The sequence below is a fragment of the Nicotiana tabacum genome, chromosome 6, assembly GCF_000715075.1.
Source record: "Nicotiana tabacum cultivar K326 chromosome 6, ASM71507v2, whole genome shotgun sequence".
NCBI classification, from domain to species: Eukaryota; Viridiplantae; Streptophyta; class Magnoliopsida; order Solanales; family Solanaceae; genus Nicotiana; species Nicotiana tabacum.
In genome coordinates, this window is record NC_134085.1 from 174895450 (window position 1) to 174913940 (window position 18491).

At 39.3% G+C, this 18491-nt stretch overlaps 1 protein-coding gene across 2 annotated transcripts; it reads right to left on the reverse strand.

The window, feature by feature from the left end:
* Positions 1-657: 657 nt before the first annotated feature.
* Positions 658-17977, reverse strand: LOC107828603 (uncharacterized). 2 transcript variants are annotated; one of them, XM_016655953.2, is made up of 16 exons: positions 14842-17977; positions 14620-14748; positions 14286-14477; positions 14159-14211; positions 13752-14055; positions 13503-13569; positions 13209-13382; positions 12143-12256; positions 11340-11527; positions 11007-11219; positions 10641-10916; positions 10356-10503; positions 10113-10246; positions 1582-1668; positions 1444-1503; positions 658-1335 (listed from the first exon to the last, which is right to left on the reverse strand). In XM_016655953.2, the coding sequence occupies exons 1-16, from the start codon at positions 17545-17547 to the stop codon at positions 1330-1332; spliced, it is 4851 nt and encodes a 1616-aa protein (XP_016511439.1). In that variant the 5' UTR covers positions 17548-17977; the 3' UTR covers positions 658-1329. The 2 variants fall into 2 exon arrangements, with proteins under 2 accessions (XP_016511439.1, XP_016511437.1); XM_016655951.2 differs by having other exon boundaries at positions 1271-1503.
* Positions 17978-18491: the final 514 nt, after the last annotated feature.

Consider the following 18491-nt stretch of genomic DNA (forward strand, 5'->3'; position numbering starts at 1 on the left):
TTTCAACTCCTTTTTCGTAAGGCAATTTTTGTTCCTATAAAAGTCTCCATGAGGTTTATGAAAAAAAAAAACACAACTCAAAAAGAGAGCCAGAGATGGACCAACCAAAACCTCCATAAAATTACAATTTACCAAAAGAGGAGTATGCCACCCCAACAGTGTGAAGGAAACAGAAAAAAGAGAGGCGAATCGTCATTCACTCTGTAGTCACCTCCCAAGTGTGACACATGCTCCTGAATGTATTCAAGGTGAAGACGACAATGCCAAGAATGACCATGGATTTGCTGGCTAACTGGAGTTTTAAGGGGTTTGATTAAGAAGAAAAATAGAGTATAGTCAACCGATACCTAAAAGAGAAACCACGGATGACTTGTGAACATAGCAGAGCCTATCAGCAGAATTAAGTTCATTTGTTTACGTTTGCTGTCTTGCTGGTGTAAATCTGGATACATAGAAAATGCTGACAGTATGTTAAACTTTATTAGCTCCCTTCAGGGTAAGTGGGAGACTGCTGCTTAGACTTATAGCTGTACATATTTCAGCACCCTTAGTGCTGGTTTTAAACTTCATGAGATCTTTATCTTCACTGAATTATCCAAAAAAATGAAAAGAGAAAAAACTGGCAAGGGAAATACTGAATCAGCAGTCTGCAAGGTGTTTTCCTGCTTCACAAACAATTAGCAATTTTTCTTTCTTTTCATTCTCGTCATCATCTGTCATATACAAAATTCCCATCAATTCTAGAGCACTCAAAATTTACTCCCCCCAGAAGTGGGGTGGGAAGCACCTACTATAAACTGCATCACTAAAAACATACGACCATTATACACAACTTCCTTACATTGAAAGGTTTTAAGATGCAAATTTCCTAGCATTTCCTGTGTACAGAAGCAAATATCATGTAAAAGGTACTTTGCTGCCATTTGGAAGTAGAAATCCAGACCTCTCTCCAGGACAGGCAACTGGTAGCAAATGCAGCATGCCACCTTATTGTAAGGATTTCCAAAAATTTAGAGAACTGGCAGATGCAAAAACATGCTTCTGCCGACGGTATCCAGGTATCAAGGGCATCGGTACCTGCTCTTTCTTTCCTATGATCTGACGTGCACCAATGATGAAACAGAGTTTTCACTTTTCGAATTGGCACCCGCATGCCGATGACTCCTATAGTCTTTTCATCACAACAAAACTTGATTGTATGCTACTACAGCTTGGGTTTGTACAGCATCTACATTTTCCAAATAAGAATTTGCAGCTTTTAGCTCAGTCAAAACAGCATGTGAAGGTCAGATCAATAAGGTTGCCGCTTGAATGGAAAAACATGCTGATTCACATCTGCAGTGCGGTATAGGCAGGCATATTTTATAAGCTGAATTCCGTTTAATTGAAAAGAGAGGTATCATCTTTTAAGTCATCCTAATTTACAGCTTCAAAGAAGAGGACCTGCGGTTGCAAATGCCCTCTTTCACACATAACAAGAACATCATCCCAGCCGCCAATTACCTGAATATCAAATACCCCTAATTTACAAAAACTAGAATAATAACAAGACGAATCGGAAGAGGAAGAAGAAACTTTTACCTTCACCGTTTTGTCATCATACATGACCCACCGTCCATGATCATGACGGTAGGCAAAGCAGTGATAATGCTGCCCATAGTAGCAAACCTGAGGAAGTATCAAGATTAAAGTAAACAACTTGTTAGAGATTTGTATATTAGCAGAAAATATAGAGTACTTCTTAGTAATAGAGAATCTAAATGATTGAATATTGGAATGCAACAGGATAGTGAGAATTCATATAGCCAACTCCATCTAACTTGGGACTAAGGATACTTCTTGTAGTAATGGTTATTTTTTGGCAAAATGACCTCGTGACTACTTAAACTTGTACCTATTTGCAAAGCTGATATACGAACTAATAATTTTTCCATTTGAACACTTCTACTTAATAAAATGGGTGTTATAAACACATTTGACCGTTGAGTATGCCTATGCGGAGGAGGTGTAGATGACATGGCAATAATGCGTGCACATAACTGCTATAAGGCGCGTAACTTACAATTTTTTTGATTAGTTATTATCAAAAAACAAAAAGGATAATAAAGAAAAAAGAAAAAAGCAAAAATACCCTTGTTTCTTCCGTCACCCCTCCCTTGGGTCCCAGCTACACCTCTTTCACTCTCTCCTCTCTTTCGTCCCATCCTCCGTCCAACTTCCGTTTCAGTATCAAGATAGGAATAATTCAATGGATACTCATCAAATCCAGATTCAAAGATACTATGATTATATATTGTGAGAATGCACGGGAGAAAATATTATTGATATTATTCTCTTATGTTAAACACAATACAATGAGCCCTATATATATATACACACACATATATATACACACACACACATAACATGTCCTACTCCTAATACATATGGGATTAGGGTTATTTACTCCTATTTACATAAGTATTCTAACACTCCCCCTCAAAATGATGCATATAAATCATATGTACCAAGCTTGTTACATATGTAGTTAATACGAGGATCAGTGAGGGACTTGGTGAAAATATCTTCAAGCTGATCATTCGACTTCACAAACTTTGTAGCAATATCTCCCGAGAGTATCTTTTCTCTGACAAAGTGACAGTCAATCTCAATGTGTTTCGTTCTCTCACTGAACACTGGATTGATGCAATATGAAGAGCAGCTTGATTATCAAACACAAGTCTCATCTGACTAATCTCACCAAATTTCAACTCCTTGAGCATCTGTTTGATCCAAATTAGCTCACATATCGCTATAGTCATCGCTCGATATTCTGCTTCTGCACTAGACCGAGCAACCACATTATGTTTCTTGCTCTTCCAGGACACCAAATTTCCTCCTACTAAGACACAATATCCAGACGTAGAACGCCTATCAGAAGGTGATCCTGCCCAATCAGCATCTGAATATCCAACGATCTGCTCATGGCCTCGATCCTCAAACAATAAACCTTTGTGTGGAGCTGATTTTATATACCGAAGAATGCGAACAACTGCATCCCAATGACTATCACACGGAGAATCCATAAACTGACTCACAACACTCACAGAAAAGGAAATGTCAGGTCTTGTCACTGTAAAGTAATTTAATTTACCAACCAACCGTCTATATCTTCCAGGATCGCTAAGAGGCTCTCCCTGTCCTGGCAGAAGTTTAGAATTCGGATCCATCGGAGTGTCAACAGGTCTACAACCTGTCATTCATGTCTCCTCAAGAATATCTAAAGCATACTTTCATTGTGAGATCACAATACCTGAGCTAGACTGAGCGACCTCAATACCCAGAAAATACTTTAGTTTGCCCAAATCCTTAGTCTGAAAGTGTTGAAAGAGATGTTGTTTCAATTTAGTAATATCATCCTGGTCATTGTCGGTAATAACAATATCGTCAACATAGACCACCAGATAAATACAGAGACTCGAAGCAGAATGCCGATAGAATACAGAGTGATCAGCTTCACTCCGAATCATGCCAAATTCCTGGATAACTGTGCTGAACTTATCAAACCAGGCTCGAGGAGACTGCTTTAGACCATAAAGTGACCGGCGCAAGCGACATACAAGGCCACGAGACTCCGTTGAGCAACAAACCTAGGTGGTTGCTCCATATAAACTTCATCCACAAGGTCACCATGTAAAAAAACATTCTTAATGTCCAGCTGATAGAGGGGCCAATGGCGAACAGCAGCCATGGATAGAAAAAGGCGGACTGATCCTATCTTAGCCACAGGAGAGAAGGTATCACTATAATCGAGCCCAAATATCTGAGTATATCCCTTGGCAACAAGACGAGACTTAAGACGATCAACCTTACCATCCGGACCAACCTTGACTGCATACACCCCACGACAACCAACAGTAGATTTACCTGAAGGAGGAGGGACGAGCTCCCAAGTACCACTCGTATGTAAAGCAGATATCTCGTCAATCATAGCTTGTCGCCATCCTAGATGAGACAATGCTTCACTGGTAGACTTAGGGATGGAAACAGAGGACAAAGAAGATAGAAAAGCATAATAGGGTGATGACAAACGATGATAACTCAAACCGACATAATGGGGATTAGGATTAAGGGTGTCCGTATACCTTTCCGAAGTGCAATCGGTGTACTAGGAAGAGACAAGTCCCAGGAGGAGCAGGGTCAGGTGTAGGACGTGAATCAGCTGGGCCTGATGCTGGGTGCGGACGACGATGATATGTCAAGAGTGGTGTTCTTGTGGCAGGGAGTCTAGGACGAGCCACACTAGACTACCCAACGGTTGGAATGGGTAAGACTTCTGTAGCGGAAGGTGAAGGAGGAGCTATAGTAGACTCGGGTAAGACTTCTGTGGCGGAAGGTGAAGGAGGAGCTATAGTAGACTCCTTAAAGGTCGGTATAGTAAGACCTCAGATATATCAAGGTGGTAAGAATGGTCAGAAGAGGTAAAGAACGATATCCCTTCTGAACACGAGAATAACCAAGGAAGACACACTTGAGAGCCCGAGAAGCTAACCTATCTTTCCCTGGGGCTAAGTTATGAACGAAACAAGTGCTCCAAAAAACACGAGGGTGAACATAGTATAAGGGTGATTGGGGAAACAATACTGCATACGGTATCTGATTCTGGATGGGAGAGGAAGGCATCCGATTAACTAAATAACAAGTTGTGAGATGCATCGCCCCAAAAACGCAACGGAACATGAAATTCAATGAGAAGTGTGCGAGCAGTCTCAATGATGTGCCTATTCTTTCCCTCTGCAACCCCATTTTGCTGAGGGGTATAACCTGTATAAGGACAAGAGGTCTGACGAATAATTCCTTGAGAAGTCATAAACTGCTGAAATTGAGAGGATAAATATTCTAAGGCATTATCACTGCGAAAAGTGCGAATAGAAACACCAAATTGATTTTTAATTTCAGCACAAAAATTCTGGAATATAGAAAACAACTCAGAACGATATTTCATTAAGAAAATCCAAGTACTTCTTGAATGATCATCAATGAAACTAACAAAATAACGAAATCCTAATGTTGAACTGACTCTACTAGGACCCCATATATCAGAATGAACTAAAGAAAAAACAGACTCAGCATGACTCTCAATACTACGAGGAAAGGAGGCTCGGGTATGTTTCCCGAGCTGACATGACTCACACTCTAATGTAGATAAACTAGACAAACTAGGCACCATCTTCTGAAGCTTGGATAAGCTTGGATGTCCTAAACGTCTGTGAATTAGGTCCGGAGTATCTGTAACTAGACATGCCTTGGAGGAATTGAGTGAGTTAAGGTAGTAAAGGCCTTCTAATTCAAGTCATGTTCCAATCGTCTACCCTGTACTACGGTCCTGCATAATAAAGGAATCATCAATAAAATATATACCACAATGGAGGGCACGAGTCAAACGACTAACAGATGCAAGATTAAAAGGACAGCCAGGGACATAGAGACGGAATCTAGAGTGACAGAGGGTAGGGGATTCGCTTGTCCAACTCCTTTTGCTTTGGTTTGAGACTCATTGGCTAAAGTAACAGTGGGAAGAGACTATGAATACGCAATATTTGACAAAAGTGATTTATTACCAGAGATATGATCAGAAGCGGCTGAGTCCACAACCCATTGTCCAAGCGTACTAGACTGGGAAACACAAGCAAAAGAATTATCAGCAATAGAAGTATCAGTCTGAGCAACAGAGGCTATTTGTGGAGATGTCTGCTTACTTGCTCGATACTGAAGGAACTCATTATACTCCCCTTCAGATAAAGAAAAACCCTGGTTACCTGTAGTCTCAGTCTGAGCAACATAAGCATTTTTGGGTGGGTGACCATGTAAAGAATAGCACACGTCACGAGTGTGTCCAAGTTTATGACAATAAGAGCACTTGGGTCTAGATCTTCCAAAACGACCTCCTCCTCATCTATTCTCCATAGTATGAGATGCCCGATTGTCCACTGACTGGGACACGAGGACAGATGAGTCAAGTGTCTGTGATGAGCTCACTGGGTGACTTGGTGCTGCAGCAAGGCGAAGTAATCGAGAGAATAATTCATCAACTGTGGGGACAGTCGGACTAGACAAAATCTGGTCACGTACTGAATCAAGGTCATTAGGGAGTCCAGCGAGTGTAAGAACTAGAAACATCTTCTGTCGTTGCTCTTGTTGCTTTTCTATACTAGCAGAAACTGCATCAATGTCTCAAATTCTTCCATATCCAATTCTAATCAATACTACTTACTTGTCCCAAGTAAGTAGACATATCCAATTCCTGTTTCTTCAAGCTTGTCATTCGCGATATTACATCATAGAAACGAGATATGTCATTAGTGTATAAATTACGAGCCTTTTCCCAAACTAAATAACATGTCTGGAATGGACGAAACAAGGGCATCAACTTGGAATCAATAGATCGCCACAGGATACTACATAACTGAGCATCGACCTTCTCCCACAGTGTTATGGCCTTTTCATCACCTTCGCTAGCCTTTTTTGTTAAATGATCTTGAACTCCTTGACCTTTACACCACAACTCGACGGACGAAACCCAAGCTTAGTTTGAACCTCCCATTAAAGGTTCTGAGGTAATCATAACACCGGAACTGCCAGAACCCGGGTTTTTAGACCCGAAAGCATCGACTCCCAAAGACATCGTGAAAACTCGTTGAAACAAATGAAGGAAACATTGTTTTTGCCGGGAAATTACTGTAGCTGCCGGAAAAAATCTGTGTAGATGCCGGAAAAAAACTCAAAGTGGTCGGAATCAAACGAAAACAGGATGGGTAGGGTCGGAATTAGTAGCCGACCCAACTGTTCTGAAGATCCGTCGTCAAAAAATGGCAGGAAAGGGCTCCATGCGCCGGCGCGTGAACCAGATCTCGCCAGAAAAAAAAAATCCTCCGGGCAGCTCGTGGCGGCGCGCGAGAGGTTGTCTGCCGGAGGTGTTTGATGGGGTTTGGTCGCCGGGGGTTGGGGGATGTTGTGGTTGGTGGTGTTGGTTTTTGCACAACACCGATGGAAATTGATTTTTTTCGAAAAACAGCCCTAAAAGGTCGCCGGAATTGATGCACGACGACTGTTTTGGGTGGGTTTTCTTTCCCGGATGTTTTCTCACTGCTGCTCTGATACCATGATAAGAATGGACCTTGGGCCTAACTCAACCCCAAAAGCTAGTCTGTGAGGTAAGGATTGTCCAAGACCATATAAGGAAACCAAGATACCCATAACCCACCGATGTGGGACACAACTTAACACCCCCTCACGCCCAGGCCTGCAACTGGAGCATGGACAATATAAATGGGGGCCCAACATCGGTAACAATAAATTGGGATGGGCCTAGCTCTGATACCATGTGAGAATGCACGGGAGAAAATATTATTAATATTATTCTCTTATGTTAAACACAATACAATGAGCCCTATATATATATATATACACATAACATGTCCTACTCCTAATACATATGGGATTAGGGTTATTTACTCCTATTTACATAACTATTCTAACAAGTAGAATTCATTTTTTGTCACTTTGTTCTCTTTTTTCCTCTTATTAATAAAGTTCACAACTTCGTAATTCACAAAGAGATTTAGGTCTTTGAATTCAGTGACATGGGTCTCTGTTAAAAGGCTTGAAATCAAGAATTCAAAAGAAAAAAAATTCAAAACAATTTTGCCTCCTCGGTCATTTCTCTGCTGTTTTGATGCTACTTTTTCTCCTCTTTGCTTATCACCTTTCTCCCCCCTCTTTCCTCCTCTTCTTCTCCCCTATTCTTCCTCTCCACCTTTTCTTGAACCGAGGATATATCGAAAACAACCTCTCTACCTCTCCAGGTAGGGGTAACGTCTAAGTACTCACTACCCTCCCCAAACCCCACCATGGGATTATACTGGGTATATTGTTGTTGTTGGTAATTTCTCTGCTGTGTAAATTGAGATTTGGATCTTTTTCGATAATACCATCGGAGAATACGATGGACTAAAGTGTTTCGTCTAGCATCTTTCTTTTCAGATATGGTCTTTGGAAGGTTTCAAGAGTGAGAAATTCAAGAAGTAAAAAGGGATGATCAGAGAGGATAAGGACTGAATTTTTCAGGTGACTTCTTTTTTCCGGTGATATGTCGTTCATGTTCTCTGATCTAGTTTATTGCCGATGCCAAAAAGGTGTAGCGCTGGTGTTTTTCTGTGAATCTTTGTATGGTGGTCTAAGTGAGGAGACGATTATGGGGAAGTAATGAAGGAGGATTTTCAGAGAGGCAATTAAATGACAATAGCTTAAGAGATTTTGTTAGCAAAATTGGAAGGTTTTCCGGTTGTATTCCCATCGTTATGAATGAACACTTCTGGGAAAAGAAGAGAAGGATAAAGAATTTTAAATATTGATAAATTAATTCTTATAAAATGGGACATACTCATTACACGTGTCAAACAATAAAAGGCTTAAAATGTACTGTGTCATCTTTGTCAGCGCAGTTGAGGATCACGCATTGGTGGTAGGGGTGTGCATTCGAATCGGTTTATCGATAAATCGAATCGATTATTTGTTATCGGTTTATCAATTTCGATTTATCGATTTATCGATTTCGATTTCAATTTCAAAATTTTCCTAATCGATTTATCGATTTCGATTTCGATTTTGTCCTCTTCGATTATCGGTTTATCGATAAACCGATAAGCTACAGTAATTTTTTTTTAAAATTTTTTTAATTTTTTTAATTTTTTTTACCCTTATTCTATAATACCCTTTCCTTTACCCTAAGTCCCTAACCCTATTATTTCCTCTACCACATTTAAGGAATGATCATATTTAAAGCTCAAGGGAATGAAGTTCAAATTAATGAAAACAGAATTAGCCGTGATGATGTATTTTGATTTTTTGTTTGTTTATATCGTTGGAGTGTTGGTGGCATACATTTGATCCCTTACTTTAGTTTCGTTGCATGTGTTTGTTGACACAATTTTTATGTTATAAACGGTGCTCTTCTTATTTTAGCTTCCTTTTATCCATATTAGTTAGGTGTGTTTGTAGCGATATACTTTCCGTGGAATCCCGTAAATTTTTTTATTGGTGTAATCGATAACCGAATCGATAAGCCCCAAAAATCGATAAATCGAAATCGAAAAAATCGAAACCTTATTGAAACGATAACGATAAACATATGTACAAATCGATAATCGATAAGTAATTATCGATAAGGGTGATCACGCGTTGGTGGAGGCATTTACAATTCCCAATTTATCAAGTAGGAGTGATTAAATGGGAAAGTTGCAAGTTCGTCTATCGGCTTTACAAATAGATGCAAGTTTAAGTGGTCAGGAAGTCATTCCGCCTATAATTTTATTCAGCAGGGATGTTCGCCCAAACTTGTGCGTGCATCGACTATTCTCCAGGGTACCTATTATTTTCCACCAACACAGGTACAAAATAATTCTGTCCAAGGCTTGGCCAAATGGATAGAAATCTAAATATTTTGTGTCAATGGAAATTTGAACACTGGTCTCCATGGTAAATACCCACTTTATTGAAATTAATCCAGCTCTGAAGTTGAAACAGCAAAGCTAATATTGTTGGTATTCCAAAATGGAAATTAATAAACTCGGGATTAATTGGAACGTCACCATTTAAACCAAAATCAATAAAGAATGCCCAAAGTGCTCATAAGTTGACAGAGGTACTCGTATGAAAAGTGAACACAAGATAATCGTAATCCTTATCAATCCTTCAAGGAAAAATAAATAAGTATCAACATAATTCGTCGAGAGCCAAAGATGACTACCATCCGTTTATGTGTACAATCAAATTGGTTGAGAATGCAATATATGAAATAAACATGCAAGAATCATCAAACAGGAACAAGTGATCATCAGAAAAGCGGATGGCATGCAGAAGGCCAGCAACTTGATATCGTTTCAATTACAGCTTCTTAATTTTCTTATTTAGAATTTGAAATAGTGTTAGCAGACAACATAAAACAACTAATCATGGACCAAGAATAACGAAAATACTGATGAAGCGATGAATTGGGACTATATACCCTCAGCATGTCAAGCCACAGGATTTTTTTTCAGAAGACAATGATAAAAGAGTCAAAATAGGTTTACCACTGAAATTAAGCGATGTTTGTTTTTAGGATCGAGGCCACGGTAAAGTACACCAATGTCCACCTCAGTAGATAGAGCTGATAATGTTGCCTTTATGTCATCTACATTCTCACAAGTATTTTGCCAACCTAAAACTGAAGGAAAAGAATAGAAAAGAAAATGAGGACCATGTGACAATTTTCTTGAGATATAGACCACCCATGGCAGAAAGAAAAAAAAGGAAAATCAAAAGAAAACAGATACCTATAGTAAACACATGCGGTGGAGTAGAGAGGATATGATGGATATAGTTAAGCTTCCCACAGCCACCGACCTCAGAATCACAAGCCAGCTGATGGTTCATCTCAACAAGATTCAGAAGCTCATCAAAGGAGCTTTCTGGACACATAACCTGAAGGAAAGGACATGAAACTTAAACAGGAGAAAGTAAAATGCTAATTGACCAAATTCTTTCTTTATGAACCTCATAAAATTATTATGCAGAATAGAAATTAATGTGCCATCACAGAATTGCTTTGAAGAACATGCCTTCATTGTTCGGAGGGCACTGGCATTAATATTGTGAAAAAAAGATGTATACTTCAGATGTCTAGACTCCAATCCACAATTGTAGCAGTTCATTCTTTCAAAAATATCCATCCCGAAAAGAGAATGTACAATACAAGCACCATTTGAACAATCCCACGTGCCCATGCAGCTACTATCCACAGATTCAGTATCAGAAACACCTGAAGCTGATGTAAACGACCGATGTAGGCAATCAAATATTACGCCCAGCACTTCAGATGCATCATTCATCTGACCCTGTAGATCAGTACTATGTTAATCAAAATTTGAGCCAGTTATTTTAAACAGGCAGAAAGCCAGTTGTTAAAAATACAATTTCAGATTCACCTCCTGGAAAAAATTACTATCAGGATACAGGTTGCTGAGGGCAATTCTCAGAGAAGAAGGAGCAACTGTCTTTCTGCATATTTCAGTTGAAGCGGTGCTCAAAGCAGTAAATATGTCATATAAAGCACATATCACACATGGATCACCAACATGAACATGTTCGGATGCTGTTCTCAGAAATTCATCTCGAAATCGTCTTAGATGCCACAATGACTAAAGAAACACAATAAGAGGCATCTCAGAGCATGTTACATATGAATATCAGTAAGAAGCACAATACAAGTGAACTCATCCTATGATGGAAAAAAAAAGGATCAGTCCTTGTGAACAAACCTGTATGATGACATTTAGAAAGCAATTGTATTCACCAACTTCATTCTTTAGCCCAGTGCCATATAAATCCATTACAGTTACATCTCCAGTAGTCTTTTCATTACTCAAAGTCCCAGCGTTGGGGAGCAAAATATGTCCATTCCCTAAACTTGGCAGCAACGGCAGCTTCTCATGTGCATGGAATGTGTCTAGCATTATAAAAAGAAGTTAAGAATGAGAATGCGGGAAGAGCACTTTAATAAGTGGAGGAATAGTGAAATTGCTTCTCCATAACAGGTACAACGAGTTCCAATGAAATCTCAGCCAGCAAGAGAGTACAGATATCGAGGTTGTTTAAATCTTCAAGCAACTGACGGATTATCACATTTTTAGAAGACATTTTTTGTTACTCCCTCCATCTCATTTTATGTGAAGGTGTTTGACTGCACACAAACTTTATTAAAAAGATTTTTGACGCTTGTGGTCTTAAATATGCCATGACATATTTGTAGCTATAAAATTATGTCATTCATGGTAAAATGGGAATTTAGTAAATTGTTTCCAAGTATAGAAAGGCGTAAGTCTTTTTCGGACAGACCAAAAAGGACAGCGTGTCACATAATATGAGATAGAGGGAATCATATTTTCAGAAGATTTTACACTGACCATAGATAAGTAAAGAGAGAAGGTACATCAGGCATATGTTTAGATTACTTTTATAACAGTGGTAAAAATTAAAAACAGATGCAGAACAGCTCAAATGAATAAGCATCAAACTACTTTCAAAGAGCCAGTGACTGTAAGAGAAAGATAAATATGCATACCAAGGCTTTGCCGAACGGCCTTCTTAAGGTCCGCTTGGAACCTTTCTTCATCATCATCCTCCACATGTAGCTGTCTCAATGTCTTTGTTCCACTATTTACTGAACCGTTATTTTCTAGTATTGAAATCAAAGCTAGATCAATTCAGAGGATGCACCATACTGAATTGTTCATAAACAGACACAAGGTAAAATAAATTGAGGCGATAACAAAACTACAGGGAAAAGGAAAAGCAGCTATCTCCACCCACCAGTTTGGCTTTTCATTTCTTGGGGAAGGGTGGCGAAAGTAAGAGGGGTTAGGCCTAATAACTAATTCGCCCCAAATTGACTGTAACTCCACAGTTTCCTCTTCCCAATTGCAGATACAATTGGATAAAATTGTCCCACTGTATAGATACAACATTAACATGCCTACTTAAAGATATAGTTAAGCAATAACAGAACTCCACTGTTATATCCATGAAACTAGAAAGAATTAAACGACTGACGAAATGGAAAGAGATGGCAAGGATCATCGAGGACTAACTTGGTGGTAACTAATTTGTCGAATATGCAAATACAGATATGTGGTTATCAAATTAGAAAGCAGCACTACGAGAGCTCTTCAGATCAACTAGCAAAGTATCAGGTCTTTACAGCCATAGGACAGTTAATAACTTGTATACCGGGTTTCCCCCACTTGTTAATAATATGATTTACCTTATATAAAAAAACAGTTAATAACTAGCCAATTAACTCCAACTAAATTGAAATAAGCTTTCTGTGCTATGCTCCTGAAATATAGCGTGTTTTCAACTAGATCCTTTGGTCGAAAAAACTATCATCCTTTCACGGGGCTTGGGTCTGGTTGACTCATTTACAAGACATGCGGATTTGATACTTGTCATCAATCCACCAGCTTCTACCCAAGGTAGCAGTTGGGCCCAAAATTCACATGCAAATTTAGCAAACTACAGAATACACGCTAAAATTAGAAAACAAAGATATAAACTGCAGAAAACTGGTATTTCTCAGCGCCAGCAAATCAAGGCACTACAGAATAGTTAAGTAAACAATCGTAACTCACCAGGTGAAGCATCCAGAGCTCTTGGTTCACCAACTTCACTATTTTCCCTTTCAGCAGAAGCAGACTGATACTTCCCATCAATAAGCTTAGAATCTTTCTGACGTCTGCCTCTCCTTCCAGAGCGTCGGGCAGATATCAGAGTACTATCCTCTGGAATTCCTTCATTTGACAGTCCTGAGCGAGAGAGAAAAAATAGTATATAAAATTCATGTGACATCCTAACAGTGGCACTGCATGGCCAAGGGGTTCTTTTAGCTGGCACAAATTGTGCCTGACATTGACCAAGGGCCTTACTAGTATTTTGCGTCATTCCTTCAGCACTGTGCTTTGGGACTTCTAAACTGTCCGGAAATCCATTCTTCTGCATCAAGGATTCCAAAATTTGCAAGTCATATATTACAATCAATTAATTCGTCCTAAAATTTAGAGAAGCATATCCTTCAAGAGTTACACACAACATTCAATGACTTTCATTTTACAGAACAGAGAATAGAACGGGAAACTCTCACACAGATAGGAGAATCCAAGCATAGGAGTATTGACCTTCTTACTACTCTTCCATTGCTCGTTGATTTCTTGACGATTATCACAGTGCTTGTAAATATCAGACTTCATAATTGCATCCATACTTCCTGAAACTGCTTTTGTGGTTCTCTTATTTTGCTCGGCCAGATGCTTCAGTTTAGCCTCATTCTCCATTCGTCTTTGATATTCCAAAGTTTCTTCAAGCTTTCTTTCCTCTGCTTCGAGTTCAATTCTACGTCTATACTCCTGTTCATCCAAGGAATCACCATTTCCAACAGTTACATCACCTTGATCTTCTCCATCATGAGTAACTGTAAATGAGCTGCAACAGCACAGGTTTTTGCAGATATAAAAGGCCATCATGCTTTCTGCATAACATGGAGTTCAAGCTAATGGGAAAGGCATTTCTTTAAAAAAAGACATACCCATCTGCCATAGTCTGATGGCGAAGCAAATGCAGTTCATTACCACTAGTAGGCTGCACAAGTGAGAGTAAACTGATTATCTTCCAACTAGTATACACTAACAATTGCATCAGAAACAAAAGTCAACCTTTGAATCCTTGGTTTTCCGATATTCTTTATTCTTTTTCTTATCCTTAATTTTGTCATGTGTATGTTTAGAATAACCATTGCCTCCGCCGGAACTGTTTTTAGAATCACGATCAAGTTCAGCCAGAAAAGCTTCCCTTGCAGCATCAGATTTCTCGGTAGCATCTTTCTCAGCCAAATCCTCCAAATTTGCCTGAAGAAAGAGAAAGTTAATCATCATCATAAAAGAATAGTAAAACAGGTAAATGCTAGAAATAAAGTAAGAGAGAGAAATAAAGTAACAGATCCCGGAAGCAATAAACGAACTATCACAAAGGTAGATGCTAAGTACTCACCCGCATAAATGATTTCAACAGTGTCACTAAAATCCTCCGATAATCCTGGGAAGATGCATGCTCAAGCTTTACTTTCAGCCGCTGCATCCCAGCAACCACTCGCATGATCCGAGCGTCTATTTTACTCAGCTAAATTCGGGAAATTGAAAGACAAGAAATCAAGTAAAGAAAAATGGAAATTTAATAAATAAATCAGCAGTAAACCATAGTTGATGCACCAACCTCAATGGAGACATGTTCCTTCTGTCTCTGTAGTGCAACTTCCACACAAGAGTCCACCTGATGAAGGTAGTCCTTCAGTCTCCAGTCTTCTTCTTCACCAGATTCGAGGTCACATAGGTGAGATGTTCCACCAATGTAAGTTTCCTCAAAACCAAACCGACTGCCATTGAGAGACTCTGCTTCCTTCAGAACATTTGATATAGCATCCAACTCAAACCTACTGCCGAGAAACGTATCTTCATTCTCACTTTCTATGAGCTCTTCTCGCCGCTTCCGCAAGACAGAATCATAACTTCGTCGGACAAATTCTATTGCATGTTCTCTTTTCCTACCTTCTTCTGAACAAAGATCTTCCACTGCCTGCAGTGCTTCCTCGTAACTTAAATGCTCATATTTTCTCTCACATAAACCCTGGAGGTCATAAAACTCCTTCTCAAGAAAGCGAAGTATTTCCATACCTTGTTGTGCTTTCTCTTCTCTTGCACGTACCCAGGATGCCAGTTGTTCCAGACTTGAAGGACCGGTGAATATCCAGGACAACAATGCAGCGGAATCAAGTTCAGCTCCATTCTGGTACTGATTACTAGACAAAACATATGCAGTTCTGTCAATAGAAACTGTATCTGGACATGAACTGGGAGTAAGTTTGCAAGGCAGGAAATGCTCATCAAACAATAAACATGAACCATCTTCACTGAAAACTACTTTCTCCAGGTCATCAAATCCTTGACTAGCATTGCTTGCTCCATCACTAGCACTAATTTTCTCAGAATACCTACCTAAGCCACAACAATGAGAAAGCTCTTGCAGAAACTTTAGCACCTTTTTTAATTCTTGGGCATCCAGAAAGCAGATGCATAAGGGAGTTTGATCAACATTGTAGTTAAGAAGTTGAGAGCCAAAAGCAAGACCCTGAAGCTCTTCCACTGCAAAATGAACAACCTTGCTGAGGTGACTTGAAGCAAGATATTTATTTCCAATAAGAGTCTGGAATATAGCATGAATTTTTTCAAGAAGCTTTGCACGGTCGGGATCATCAGATAGTGGCCACTTGTCAGGAAGGAAACAATTCTTAGTACCATTGTTTCCATCGCAATCCATCAACTCGATGTCTGATATTTTATCATATTCTCTGCTCTCAACCCCATATCCGTTCGTTCTATCCCCTAATTTCTTCTTTCTAGGTGACGAATCCCATTCGTCTTCATTGCAGAAAACATCAGAAAAGTCATCCTTAGACTCTTCTGTGTTATCTCTTGGGTGTGTCTCATCAAGAAAACCATGTCCTTGAGATCTTGATTGTTCCTCAAGCATCTTTGCTGCCGCACTAACATCTAACGGTTTCCAAGGACAATTCAGAAGCATCTCTGTCCACTCGTTCTCCACATTCTGAGGCAAAACAGACTGCAATTTAGGCAGCAAAGTTCCAATGTGCTCATGCACAACATGATGGTTGTGTGATTCAGAGTCGACAAATTTTTCACCACAGCGGCAACATGCCCAAAACTTCCAATCTTTATTGGTTTCAGCAAATGATAGAGCCTCAGATAGCAATTCATTAGCCAATCTGTCTTTTGATGCATTTAAATGAGCCTTGAGATCTGAAATTGTAATTCTAAGCAACTCTTTCTTCCTATCCAAAGTCATGGAATTCCAATATGACTGCACCCAATTCTTTCTCTCTGTGGAAGACGCATTTTTCCTTGCATGACCGCTCTTCCTCCTTTCACCAATTCTCTGCCCTGATCCTGTTGTCAGATCCGAAGCTTTATCTACATCATTGTCTGTCTCGACAGTTTCAGACTTCTGTTGCAACAGCCTTGCAGCAGCCACCCGGACTTCAATCTCCTTCCTCCTCTCTTCCGGTGTCTTAGTCGCCTTTTTAATCTCATTTGGCCTTCTTGCTTGAACCAACCTCAGCTCCATTGGGTCCTCGGACACCCTCCTAATCGGGATCAACCTGAATTTTTCCTCACCATTGCCTATATGCTTCATCCAAGTAGATATTGAAGCAATGTTTGACTTCTGAATTAAACCTCGGAGTTCATTCTGTACATGCTCAATCCGAGCATGAGGTGTCTCAACCTTCTGTTGGCTCTCCTCCTGTAAGCTCTCTTTTGCAGGATCTACGGGGTTCTCAATTGCCAATGCCCTTTCACACTCCTGTACAACTTCCTCATATTCCTTCCCCTCATTTGCAGCCTCATATAACAAATTAGCATAGAAATGTGCAAACTCAATCGAGTTCGGAGACAATGATACTGCTTTCCTAGCACTCTCAATTGCATTCTTCAAATGCCTATGTTTAGCATTGGGGTCATCAATTACGGAAGCCACTTTAACACAAACAGTGCCCTGGACACGATGAATCAGAGCCGTGTAAGGCGAGTTGTCATGCTTGCTGGACAGCTCCTTCATCAATCTTAGGGCTTTTGTATGGTTTCCCCGACGCAGGGATGTTAGGGCACGCTCGCATTCAAGCTTAATTGAAGCATAAGAAGCTGAGAAGGCATTCTTCTCACTTTCAGCAACCGCCGAAGCATCCTTTTTGCTTGACGGCTTCTTCCGAACTGATGGACTTACCGAGACTAGGTTTAGGTCCGATTCAAGCAGCTCGATTTCCGCATCGTCGGTGACAGGTAGAACCGCCACCGGCGCAGCCGAGGGTTTGGAACGAGGAGCGACGGTTCGCTTCTTATGCACCATTAATTTGTTCTATAGCAATTCAATCGTATGCATATACATATAATATATCTCATGCGCCTAAAAACCTATAAATATGTATATATCTATATATACGGAAATCCTATCTCAGTATCTCCAATTGAACAGATATAAGAGCCTCTATACAAATAGAAAGAGATAAGGGAGACTTACTGGTGTGAGTAATAGAATGTGAGAGTTACGTCGGAATCGGAGCAACGATTATCGATCGGCGAATTGAAGGTTTGTTTTTGTATGTATAGGTAAGTACGTACAGAGAGTGAGTCTCTGTTTCGCTCTATATCTGTGTTTGTGGGTATACACCTAACAAACAAAAGGGAGTAATGGGGTGGGTAACGAAGGGGGGGTGGATAGCGTGAGGGGCGATGTCTGGGAAGTTGTGTCCTGACTCCTCAGCAACTCTTCAGTCTTTGTTGGCATGAGGAGAAAATGGAGATTTTATGATTTTTTGTTCTCACTTACTTGCTTTTATTTATTATCCTAATTAAAAAAAAAAAACTCGTATTCATCCAAATCAAATCAAATAATTTAATATTACAATTAAAAAATTAAAATTATGAATTATATTTTCATTATAGATACACGGTATTATTTTTCTACTAGTCTCTCTAAACATGCGTTGCACGTTTATCTCATATCATTATTATAAAGTTTGTATTGCAATATTCTGAACTTTATCATATTCATACTTTAAAAATTTCTTTAGTTATAAGGACATTTGGACACACATTATTTACAATTAAATATTTAATTTATAATTTTATCTATTATTTTAATTTTACTTTTATATTAAAACATTGTGAACCTAAAAATTGTATTTGAGTATCTCAAAGGATGTAATGTTTCCCTCACAAAAGTTCTAACTTCTTCTCTAAGTGAAATTCATGTCAAATAATTCCAACTTCAAATTTAACGCAAAATAGTTA